This window comes from Palaemon carinicauda, chromosome 12 (genome assembly GCF_036898095.1).
Source record: "Palaemon carinicauda isolate YSFRI2023 chromosome 12, ASM3689809v2, whole genome shotgun sequence".
Lineage (NCBI taxonomy): Eukaryota > Metazoa > Arthropoda > Malacostraca > Decapoda > Palaemonidae > Palaemon > Palaemon carinicauda.
Genome location: NC_090736.1, coordinates 5,620,649 through 5,633,148, shown reverse-complemented (window position 1 = coordinate 5,633,148; position 12,500 = coordinate 5,620,649). Strand labels below are relative to the sequence as shown.

Sequence of the window (12,500 nt, the reverse complement as noted above, 5' to 3'; positions counted from 1 at the left end):
AATTTTTTAGATGTGTTAGTATCTAGAGAGAGAGAAGGTTTTAATACCACGGTTTTTAGAAAAAAGACTTTTACTGGATTAGGTTCGAATTTAATAGCTCTTGTTTTTACAATTTTAAATTAAACTCTATTTTTACTCTTCTCCACAGAGCATTCCTTCTTACTTCTAGTTGGGAATATTTTCATACTGAAGTACTTTATGTGATTATTTTAAGAAAAACTGTTTTCCGACTAAATTATTTTTTAAGCATCTCAACAAATTATTAAATGATAAATTGGCTCAGACTCAAAAAATAACAACAGTACCTAAGCTCAAATTTTATGCGAGTTTTCCTTTTATGCATGATGATTCCTTTAGACAGAGTTTACAAAAATCATACAACAACATGTTCCAGCTGTTGTAGTAAACTTAATTCCCAAGAATCCTCTAACAGTTGGCTCGGTTTTTCACTTTAAGGGTCGATTGAGTCCTTTGATGTCCTCTGGTGTAGTGTATCGATATATTTGCCCAAAGTGTAACTCTGGGACCTACGTAGGATCTACCAAGAGGTTGTTGAAGGTCAGAATTGACTCTCATAGAGGTGTTAGTTTTCGAACAGGTTGCAGAATATCCAACCCAGAACATTCAAATATTCGCAATCATACAAAAATTTGCAAAATAAATATTGACAATAAAGATTTTAGCATTATAGGACAGGTATCTAATTACCATGACTTGCCTATTCTGGAGTCAATTTTGATTAAAACACTGGTTCCGTCGTTAAACGCCCAAACTTCCTCCACTCAATTGTACTTGTCATAGATTTCTTTGTTTTGTTCTGTAATTGTTGATGCCATTCAGTTTTTATATGCAATTCTGCGAGGTTGGTTCCACTTCTGTTTTATGTATATTACTTAAATTTTTAGTTTTTTACTAATTTTTACTTTTTATATTTTTTATATTTGTATATTTTTAATTAATGTTTCTTAATGTTATATATGTACTTCTTATTTGTAGCCCTGGAAGATGTGATAATGATGATCACGATACGTCGGGATATATAATAAATGGAATTTTAGAACTGCTTATTTCCCTGTCCACTTTAAAAAATATATATATATATATATATATAGAGAGAGAGAGAGAGAGAGAGAGAGAGAGAGAGAGAGAGAGAGAGAGAGAGAGAGAGAGAGAGAGAGAGAGAGAGAGAGAGAGAATGTATGCATAACATTATACACTGTTATAGGACACAAACACATATATAAATATATGTAACCCAGCATATTTCATATTCATCTTCAGAAAGCGCTTGATATTATGGACATTGCTGATAACATTGACAACATCATCATCATGGAAGTACGCCAGTGCCACCCACGAAGCTGACGGGGTAACAGGAGGGCCAAGTATTCCAGACTTCTTCGACTATTTTAAAAGAGACTTCACCTTGGTGCTTGAAATGACCGAATTAAATAATGTGAGTTACCTATTCAGTGCCTACCCCCAAAGTTACCTATTCAGTGCTTACCTCCAAAGTTACCTATCCAGTGCCTACCCCCAAAGTTACCTATCCAGTGCCTACCCCCAAAGTTACCTATCCAGTGCCTACCCCCAAAGTTACCTATTCAGTGTCTACCCCCAAAGTTACCTATCCAGTGCCTACCCCCAAAGTTACCTATCCAGTGCCTACCCCATAAGTTACCTATCCAGTGCCTACCTGCAAAGTTACCTATTCAGTGCCTACCCCGTAAGTTACCCTCCTGTCATATAAAATGCCGTGTTCATTATTATTATTATTATTATTATTATTATTATTATTATTATTATTATTATTATTATTATTATTATTATTACTTGCTAAACTACAACCCTAGTTGGAAAAGCAGGATGCTATTAGCCCAAGGGGCCCCACCAGGGAAAAGAGCCCTGTGAGGAAAGGAAACAAGGAAAAATAAAATATTTCAAGAACAGCAACAACACCAAAACAAATATTTCCTATATAATCTGGAAAAAACTTTAACAAAACAAGAAGAGAAAAAAGATAGAATAGCGTGGCCGAGTGTACCCTCAAATAAGAGAACTATATCCTAAGACAGTGGAAGACCATGGCACAGATGCTATAGCACTACCCAAGACCAGAGAACAATGGTTTGATTTTGGAGTGTCCTTCTCCTAGAAGAGCTGCTGACCATAGCTAAAGAGTCGCTTCTACCCTTACCAAGAGGAAAGTGGCCACTGAACAATTACAGTGCAGTAGTTAACCTCTTGGATGAAGAAGAATTAATGGCAAACCAACCAAATATTCGTTTCTGAAATTCATTGACCAGTGTTAATGTCAGGAGAAAGAGGAGACAGGAAAATTACTTCAAAGACAGATCAATACTTAAACAGAAATTTCAAGTGGCTATAAAATAAATGTTCTTTAAGGACGGGAGATGTGAAAAAACAATGGTACTTTGTCCGTGTTTTATTTTTTTTAGATCTTCCCCAAATCAAAGACAGCCTAAACCGATATTCCTGAAACCAATGCGGTTTCAGGGATATCGTGTGCGTAGCCTATGTGTGTATGTATGTGTGTATATATATATATTATATATATATATATATATATATATTTATATATATATATATATATATATATATATATATATACACATACACGCATATGTATATGTATATACATATATATATATATATATATATATATATATATATATATATATATATATATATATATATATCTATATATATACATACACACATATACGAGTATATATATATATATATATATATATATATATATATATATATATATATATATATATATATAATTGCTGTTCCAGGTATTGAGGTGCCAGTGATGGGAGATGAGAATGAGAGAGAGATTACAATAGAGGAAGTGAGGAGAGCACCAGATGAAACGAGAGTAGGAAAAGCGTCTGGCATGGATGGTGTGAGAACTGAGATGTTGAAGGAAGGGGGTGTGACTGTACTTGAATGGTTGGTGAGATTGTTTAATATGTGTTTTGTGTTGTCAATGGTACCAGTAGATTGGGTTTGTGCATGTATTGTACCACTATATAAGGGTAAGGGAGATGTGCATGAGTGTTGTAATTCAAGAGGTATTAGTTTGTTGAGTGTAGTTGGAAAAGTGTATGGTAGAGTAATGATTAATAGGATCAAGGATAAAACAGAGAATGCAATCTTGGAAGTACAGATTTTTACAGTTAGGCAGATATGCGAGAAATATTTAGCAAAAGGTAAGGAGGTGTATGTTGCGTTTATGGATCTGGAGAAAGCATATGATAGAGTTGATAGGGAAGCAATGTGGAATGTGATGAGGTTATATGGAGTTGGTGGAAGGTTGTTGCAAGCAGTGAAAAGTTTCTACAAAGGTAGTAAAGCATGTGTTAGAATAGGAAATGAAGCGAGTGATTGGTTTCCGGTGAGAGTGGGGCTGAGACAGGGATGTGTGATGTTGCCGTGGTTGTTTAACTTATATGTTGATGGAGTGGTGAGAGAGGTGAATGCTCGAGTGCTTGGACGAGGATTAAAACTGGTAGGCGTGAATGACCAGGAATGGGAGGTAAATCAGTTGTTGTTTGCGGATGATACTGTACTAGTAGCAGACACAGAAGAGAAGCTTGACCGACTAGTGACAGAATTTGGAAGGGTGTGTGAGAGAAGGAAGTTGAGAGTTAATGTGGGTAAGAGTAAGGTTATGAGATGTACGAGAAGGGAAGGTGGTGCAAGGTTGAATGTCACGTTGAATGGAGAGTTACTTGAGGATGTGGATCAGTTTAAGTACTTGGGGTCTGTTGTTGCAGCAAATGGTGGAGTGGAAGCAGATGTACGTCAGAGAGTGAATGAAGGTTGCAAAGTGTTGGGGGCAGTTAAGGGAGCAGTAAAAAATAGAGGGTTGGGCATGAATGTAAAGAGAGTTCTGTATGAGAAAATGATTGTACCAACTGTGATGTATAGATCGGAGTTGTGGGGAATGAAAGTGATGGAGAGACAAAAATTGAATGTGTTTGAGATGAAGTGTCTAAGGAGTATGGCTGGTGTATCTCGAGTAGATATGGTTAGGAACAAAGTGGTGAGGGAGAGAACGGGTGTAAGAAATGAGTTAGCGGCTAGAGTGGATATGAATGTGTTGAGGTGGTTTGGCCATGTTGAGAGAATGGAAAATGGCTGTCTGCTAAAGAAGGTGATGAATGCAAGAGTTGATGAGAGAAGTACAAGAGGAAGGCCAAGATTTGGGTGGATGGATGGTGTGAAGAAAGCTCTGGGTGATAGGAGGATAGATGTGAGAGAGGCAAGAGAGCGTGCTAGAAATAGGAATGAATGGCGAGCGATTGTGACGCAGTTACGGTAGGCCATGCTGCTTCCTCCGGTGCCTTAGATGACCGCGGAGGTAGCAGCAGTAGGGGATTCAGCATTATGAAGCTTCATCTGTGGTGGATAATGTGGGAGGTTGGGTTGTGGCACCCTAGCAGTACCAGCTGAACACGGTTGAGTCCCTGGTTAGGCTGGAGGAACGTAGAGAGTAGAGGTCCCCTTTTTTGTTTTGTTTCATTTGTTGATGTCGGCTAACCCCCAAAATTGGGGGAAGTGCCTTTGGTGTATATATATATATATATATATATATATATATATATATATATATATATATATATATATATATATATATATATATATATATATATATATAGCACTCCACGCCCTCTTACCAAACAGATGATGTATATAACGTTATTGCAGACAGCATCAGTAATTGCAATTCTCCGACACTCATTACTACATATTGTTCAGACCAAAGTCTCACACAATTCTCTTACTCTCTCCCTTGACAGAATATCACCAAATACGTGAGACACTCTTACTTCGCTGGGAACGACGGGGGAGAGGCTGTAGAGGCAAGCGTGGTGACCATGTGGGAAGTCGGGTCATTCATCGCCTATCATTACTTCCCTGGACCCAACAGATATATTGAAGAATTTGACGACAGCTGTATAGAGCCGGAGTAAGTCCAAATATGTCTTACTAATGAAGGTTATTTAATTTTTAATTAACCTATCTTTCATTTGGTTTTTTACAATGTTAAAAACCCCGAACTTTTAATTAACTTATCTTTCATTTGTTTTTTTACAATGTTAAAAAAAATCGAACTTTTAATTAACTTTTCATTTGGTTTCTTAAAATGTTAAAAAAAATCGAACTTTTAATTAACTTTTCATTTGGTTTCTTAAAATGTTAAAAAAATCGAACTTTTCATAAATTTATCTTTCATTTGGTTTATTACAATGTTAAAAAAAAAAAAAAGGGAATTTTAACCGGAAATTCTTCGTAAAAAAAAATATTTCAGCAAAATACAGGTGACCGTAATTTTTTGCCCTACTTGTTATTATCTTTTACGGGTTGTTGACCATAATATCACCCCTTTACTTCAATATTACAGTTTTTAAGACGGTAAATTCATGGCAACATTTATTCCAGGATTTTTAGTTTTTTAACAGTAATTTTTCTAAGTGTACTTGTTAATTATCGTCATATTACGGTTGCTATAGTTTAAAGAAAGTACATGATATTTAATCCGTTTATAATAATTTATTTAACGTAAGGCCGGGAGCACACTAGCGACTCTGTGGCGCCACAGCATCGTGTGGCGGGGATGTGGTCTCTCATAGGTTTCCATTGTTTTCAAGTTTTGCCGTGCAAACTAGCGACTGTGGCAAGCGACTGTGGCTCTCTGTCGCTCATCCCCGTCACAGATGCGGCGTGGCTTTGAAAACAATGGAAACCTATGGGAGACCACATCCCCGCCACACGATGCTGTAGCTTTGTGGCGCCACAGAGTCGCTAGTGTGCTCCCGGCCTAAAGGTTCCAAATGTCGTTTTCAAAAGGATATATACACAAATTTCACCAGGCAGATTTTACCTTATCACTATTAAAAATGACTAATAAACATTTCTGTAGGCGTTCATCATTGATATATTGTATATATTCTTTGTTAAATGTTTTAATAATAATATAATTTCTTTTATCATTATCATATACATTGAACATTGTCAGTTTCGAAACTCCCTATATTTTTTTGAATAAGTAAAATCATGACACCAAAATTATGAAATTTGATGTCGGGTAAAAAAATAAATTCTCGTGTTATAGCCATTTATTGAATGTATTTTTACTGTATTGATATACTTTGAGAATGAACAGTATTTACACACACACACACACACACACACACACACACACACACACATATATATATATATATATATATATATATATATATATATATATATATATATATATATATATATATATATGTAGATTATGGTATATATTATCTTTCATATATGTACCCTTTACTATTCATAAATTCTGTCCGTTACAAACGCATGCGCATGAGTCGCACTGTCAGCACTCCGTGCATGCGCATAGAGAGTCTTCTTGCTTCTCTTGGCACGAGCTGTACGCCTTGTAGAGCACCAGTTAATAACCTCTTGCTGTATGGAATAAATGCAATTTACGACTCGGGATTTTACTTCTCCATCTCTGCAATCACCCTCTTCATCTACAAGACTTCATCACCTATCACCATGGCGCAATGCCTAAACCATTCAGCATTTTAAGGGAACACCGGAATCCAGCATCTACATCGAGCCGCCATTGCCCATTTCCCCTCGACTACATGTGGATTTTACAGTGTTTGTGCTTTGTTTGCGAACCGTTCATGCAGTGCCAGTGCAGTGAGGTGTTAGTGATTTGATGTTAGTGGGTAATATTTCTCTTGTGTGTCGTGCCCTTCTTCATGCCCATATAAGAACCCTTTTTACCCCTACTCATCACAGGAAATCGAGGTGCATCCACCCTCTCTCATCACCGGAAACGTCTGCCAGTGGCCGCTGCCCAGCCTACCCGCCGCTCCTCCCCCACCACCCAGGAGCCCTCCCATGCTCCTCCCCTGTTGCCATATGCCACTTTATTTACAGTAATTTTTAAGATAAAAACTGTAGAAAGTCTCTTTTATCTTCTCATCTTTTCATCTAAACCATGGGTGACAGCTTAAAACATTTTGTAATGTCGACTACCTCATATCAAGACGAGTCTGGGGATATGCAACATGTCCAGGACAATGAAGACCGCCAGTTGCCTTCACACTCAGGCTCACCAACAGACCGTTGAACCCCACCGGGCTTCTCAACGATGGAAACCCTGCCTTTACTCTCACCACACCTGACTATACCGCCTTCAGCAGCTACAGGTGGGGAGTTAAGGATCCTTATCAAGTACCTGGAGGAATCTCGACAGGCCGAGTTGGCTACACGTCGGAGAGAGGAGGATCAACGTCGCCATGAGGAAGAACTACGCCGCCAAGAGGACAACCTATGAAGAGAGGAGGAAGCCCAGCGTTTCACCGGCCTGTTGCAGCTATTCATGGTCAACCCTACCCACCAGCAAGCAACACCACCGGACTCGCAACAACTTCCTACTCAATCCTCAGTGCCTTTAAGTTCCCAGCACCCACTCCCACAGAAAGCCATCGCCCAGACCCCACCGCCCTTACGTCCCGATGCCACATACCAAGTGTTTAGGGAATGGCGTAGACGCTGGGATGAATACAGTGTGATGGTGGACCTAGGGACTTTACCTACCAGGAAGCAGCTAATACAACTTCGTATGTGCCTCAGCCTGGAGACTCAAAGAATACTCGAACACACACTCAACGTGCCACCAGACACAGATCGGAGTGTGGAGGAAGTCTTAAATGTTCTCCAGGAACACATCAAGAACCTGCGAAATGAAGCTTTACGTCGCAGGGACCTGCTTTCCTGCAAACAGAGAGAGGGGGAAAGCTTCAGCGAGTTCTATGTCAGACTGAAGCACGTAGCAGAGGAAATCGACGTCTGTCCTGGCCAGTGTGCAGTTTGTGAGGAAACTCAGCTTAAGATGATCATCATCATGGGAGTCAGAGATGAGGAGCTCACACAAAAACGTATTGCCCTGGACACCTCAGCTTCATTGGCCACCATGGTCAATGAATGTCGCTCCTATGAGGCCACAAGGACAGCCACCACCGCCATACGTGCCCCTCCTTCTCAATTGTGTGCTGTCTCTACTTACAAGAAAACCAAAGGACATGGCAGCAAAGGTGCTACTTCTTTCCCAAACTCTAACAAGGACACTTCGTGCCTTTCCTGCACAAAGAAGCACAGCTCTACAGAAAAGTGTCCAGCTGCTGACAGCATATGCAGAAACTGTGCCGGCAAGGGACACTGGATGAAGACTTCAAAGTGTCCTGCCAACAAGGCCACGTGTAGACACTGTGGCCGAGTGGGTCACTACGATAGATGTTGCCAACAGCAGATGAATGCCAAGCAGGGCGGCCCACCCAAAGCCACGCCCCCCTCCAGGCCTTCAAATTGTCGCAAGGTTGAGGCCCTTTCCACAACAACTTGCCCTTCACCGGTACCCGTCTCCCTCGACCTCACCTATAAGGGTGAGACATCCAAGATTATGATGCTGCCAGACACAGGAGCTGACGTTTCAGTGATGGGTCCTCAGCATTGGAACTGCTTCAAATCTCCAGGAACGAGCTACAACATTCTGCCACCTCAGTGACACTCACAGCAGATGGGGCAGGGACATTTCAGCGCCGCCAGCCCAGCGCCGCCGATTCAGCGCCGCCAGCTCAGCACCAGCCATTTCAGCGCCATGCCTTTTCAGCGCCAGACGTTTCAGCGCCGTGGAAGTGTGGTTTTGTGTGTTTATAAACAAAAGAAAAGGTTTTGAACAAATATTTATTGCTAAAAAGTATTTATACTACTGTTTTTATAAACAATAGAAAATGTTTTGAACAAATATTTATGGATAAAAAGTATTTATCCTACTGAATAGTTAAAATAGTCCTCGGCTCTCTAACGTGCATACGTTTTCGCCTTTTCAACTTCTACCGCCACTGCAGATGGCGGATGGGTGTGATCATTCATTTTCTTTAAAACAGCTTCTTCTAAGGTATGCATTCTGGCACGACATCTACCGTCTTCATGGCATCTCCAGAACTTTACATTTGTTTGTGTCCTTCTTTCTTTATCAAATCTGTATATATCTCCCATAATTTCGCTCGTCCTCTCTGACTCTGAACTGTATTCTCCATGGTTTCCCAAAGACTGTATTTAGAAGATTATTTTTTTCTTTTTAACTAAATCACGGTTTACAAATGTTTACAAATATTTCCTTTAAAGATTTCAATTAAACAACGGAATCACCGAAATCAATAAGTAGCGGTTTGGAGCGGAAATTATACAAACTACTGTGTGAAGAGAGAGAGAGAGAGAGATTTTAATTAAATAAGGGAATCACCGAGATCAATAAATAGCGGTTTGGTACTGAAACTATACAAACTACTGTGTGAAGAGAGAGAGAGAGAGAAAGAGAAATTTTAATTAAACAACGGAATCACCGAGATCAATAAACAGCAATTTGGTACTGAAATTATACAAACTACTGTGTGGTGAGAGAGAGAGAGAGAGAGAGAGAGAGAGAGAGAGAGAGTTAAAGTTTCTTTTGGCGCTGAGATGGCTGTCGCTGATTTTTCTTGGCGCTGAAATGACCAGGCGCTGAGCTGGCGGTGCTGAATAGTACCTAACCCCAGCAGATGGATCACAGATGACACCAGCTTTAGGTACCCTTAAGGCCACTCTGTCTTTGGCCAACCAATCCTGTCATGCCATGATCCAAGTCCATGAAGGTATCCAGATGCCACTCCTGTCTTACGCACACTGCAAGGAGTTGGCGATCATACCGCCAGACTTTCCACGGCCCATCCTACAGGTTGTCCATGTGAACCGATGTACGGATCTACCCCTCCATGCCAAATCAACCCCTACTGAGGCCCGAGAATATTTCCTTAGAACCTTCTCTGATGTGCTTGTGTCTAAGGAGGACCTTAAAGCAGCTCCACTGAGGTCGATGGCAGGACCTTCAATGAAAATCCACCTTAAAGAGGATGCTGTTCCATTCGCCATTCACACCCCACGGCAGATCCCCTATGCTTTCCGTGAACCTGTCAAGATAGAACTAGATTCTATGGTCCAGCAGGGTATCATTAAGCCTTGTGGAGACGAGCCACCGGAATGGTGCCACCCTCTAATTGTCGTCCCAAAGGCAAAGGGAGTTCGCATCACAGTGGATCTCACCAAGCTGAACACTCAAGTCTCCAGACCAGCCCACCCTTCGCCCACACCCATAGCTGTTGTCCGTACCGTCGATCCCACAGCCAAATTCTTCCCCACTGCGGACGCTCTACACGGTTACTGGCAGATGGAGCTAGCGGAGGAGGACCGTCATCTCACCACTTTCATTAGTCCTTATGGACGCTTCCAGCATTGCCGAGGACCTATGGGCTTCGCTGCCACCGGCGACGCCTACTGTTACCGCGGCGACCTAGCTCTCCAGGGTATGAAGAAATGTGTCAAGGTTGTCGATGACATTCTCATCTTTGACGACGATTTACTGTCACATTACCACAGGATCCATGAATTACTCACTCGCTGTCGCAAAAACGGCATCACTCTCAACAGAGATAAGTTCGTAGTAGCGGAGACCCAAGTAAATTTCTGTGGATTCACCCTTTCCGAAGAAGGAATAGCTGCCGATCCAAGACGAGTCACAGCTCTGCAAGACTTCCCCACACCTTCCAACTTGATGGACTTACGTTCTTTCATGGGGTTAGTTAACCAACTGAGAGTTCACTCCAGATATCGCCCTGACTGCACAGCCCCTACGCCCACTCATGAGCCCTAAGCGCTCTTTTATTTGGACACCGGCCATGACCAAGCCTTCAAACGTGTGAAGCAAGCCCTTTCAAGCCCTCCAGTTTTAGCGTCTTTTGACCCAACTTTGCCAACCATTCTCCAGACTGATGCATCTCGTTTCTACGGAATAGGCTACGCTCTCCTCCAGGACCATGGTTCCGGACGTCTCCGAGTAGTCCAGTATGGATCCCGTTTTCTCGCAGACGCCGAGACGAGGTATGCGACAATCGAGTTGGAGATGCTTGCTGTATATTGGGCTCTCACAAAGTGCCGTTTGTATCTCCAAGGACTGTCATCCTTCACTCTGCAAACAGACCATCGTCCACTAGTGCCCATTATCAACAGCTACAAGCTGGACATGATCGAAAACCCACGGCTCCAGTGAATGAAGGAACGTATGTCACAATACCAGTTTACTGCAATGTGGCGTGCTGGCAAGTCTTTATGCATTCCAGATGCACTCTCGCGCGCACCTGTCAGCTACCCAACGTCTGAGGATATGATCGGCTGTGCTGAAGTAACGTCACACGTCAGGTCTGTCATCAACGTTGTAATAGCCTCCCAGGAAGAGGATGCCACAATCGTCAACGCTGACCGAACTCTACAGGACATGTCAACAGCAGCACAGGCCGACCCTGACTACGTCCACCTTCGTGATTGCATTGTGTCCGGATTTCCCACGAATCGGTACGACCTGCATGCCTCTTTGCTACCGTATTGGAAGCTACGAGAAGCCCTTTCTACTGACGGCACCCTCGCGCTCTATGGTGCCAGAATAATAGTTCCTGCCGCTCTATGTCGCCACACACTCGCCAGACTCCACGACAGCCACCGAGGTGTTGAAGCCACTAAACGTCGAGCTCGACAAACTGTCTTCTGGCCTGGGATAGACTCTGACATTGCTAACACCATTGCCGCCTGTGAGCCCTGCCAGGTCCTACGCCCAAGCCAACAGCAGGAACCTCTTCACAACGATGACCACCCAACGAGGCCCTTCAAGTCGGTATCAGCGGATTTCTTCCAGGTAGCGGGGAAGTCCTTCCTTGTTGTCGCCGATCGCCTCTCTGGCTGGCCTGTGGTCGTCCCTTACAAGGGTGACACCACTGCCTCCTCAACCATACGGCACTTGTGCCACTACTTCAGAGAGGTAGGTGTTCCCTTGCGCCTACGTACCGATGGAGGACCCCAGTTTACCAGCAGAGAGTTTGCTGACTTCGAAGAGCGTTGGGGTGTACACCACATAACTTCATCGCCACACTACCCGCAGTCTAATGGACATGCCGAGGCTGCAGTCAAAGCTGTCAAGCACTTGATCCTCAAAACGGCCCCTTCAGGAAACATTGACTGTGAGGCTTTTGATCATGGACTCCTTGAGTTACGAAACATGCCTAACCACTCTGGTCGCTCTCCTGCCCAGATCCTGTATGGTCACCCTCTCCGTACTTGTGTGCCCGCCCATCCTCAGTCATTCATGGAATGTTGGCAAGAAAAGGCCCATGATTGTGACCGACGAGCTGCTGCCAGAGCGGCTCAAGTGAGACGCAACTATGACGCCCACGCCCGTCCCCTGCCCAGACTGAATGTGGGCCAACATGTCCGTCTTCAGGACCCAACATCCCATAGGTGGGACAAGATCGGGATTATCATGGGTGGCATGAGATCACGCGAGTACGAAATTCGCCTCCCTAGTGGTGGAG

The 12,500-nt window shown here is 42.6% G+C and overlaps 1 protein-coding gene across 1 annotated transcript in view; it reads left to right on the top strand.

The window, feature by feature from the left end:
* Window positions 1-12,500, top strand: part of LOC137650495 (uncharacterized) — a 51,561-nt gene that overhangs the window by 2,071 nt on the left and 36,990 nt on the right. Inside the window, exons 2-3 of the mRNA XM_068383722.1 lie at window positions 1,282-1,456; window positions 4,833-5,002. Of these exons, the coding sequence (XP_068239823.1) occupies window positions 1,282-1,456; window positions 4,833-5,002 (345 nt within the window). The remainder of the gene's footprint in view (window positions 1-1,281; window positions 1,457-4,832; window positions 5,003-12,500) is intronic.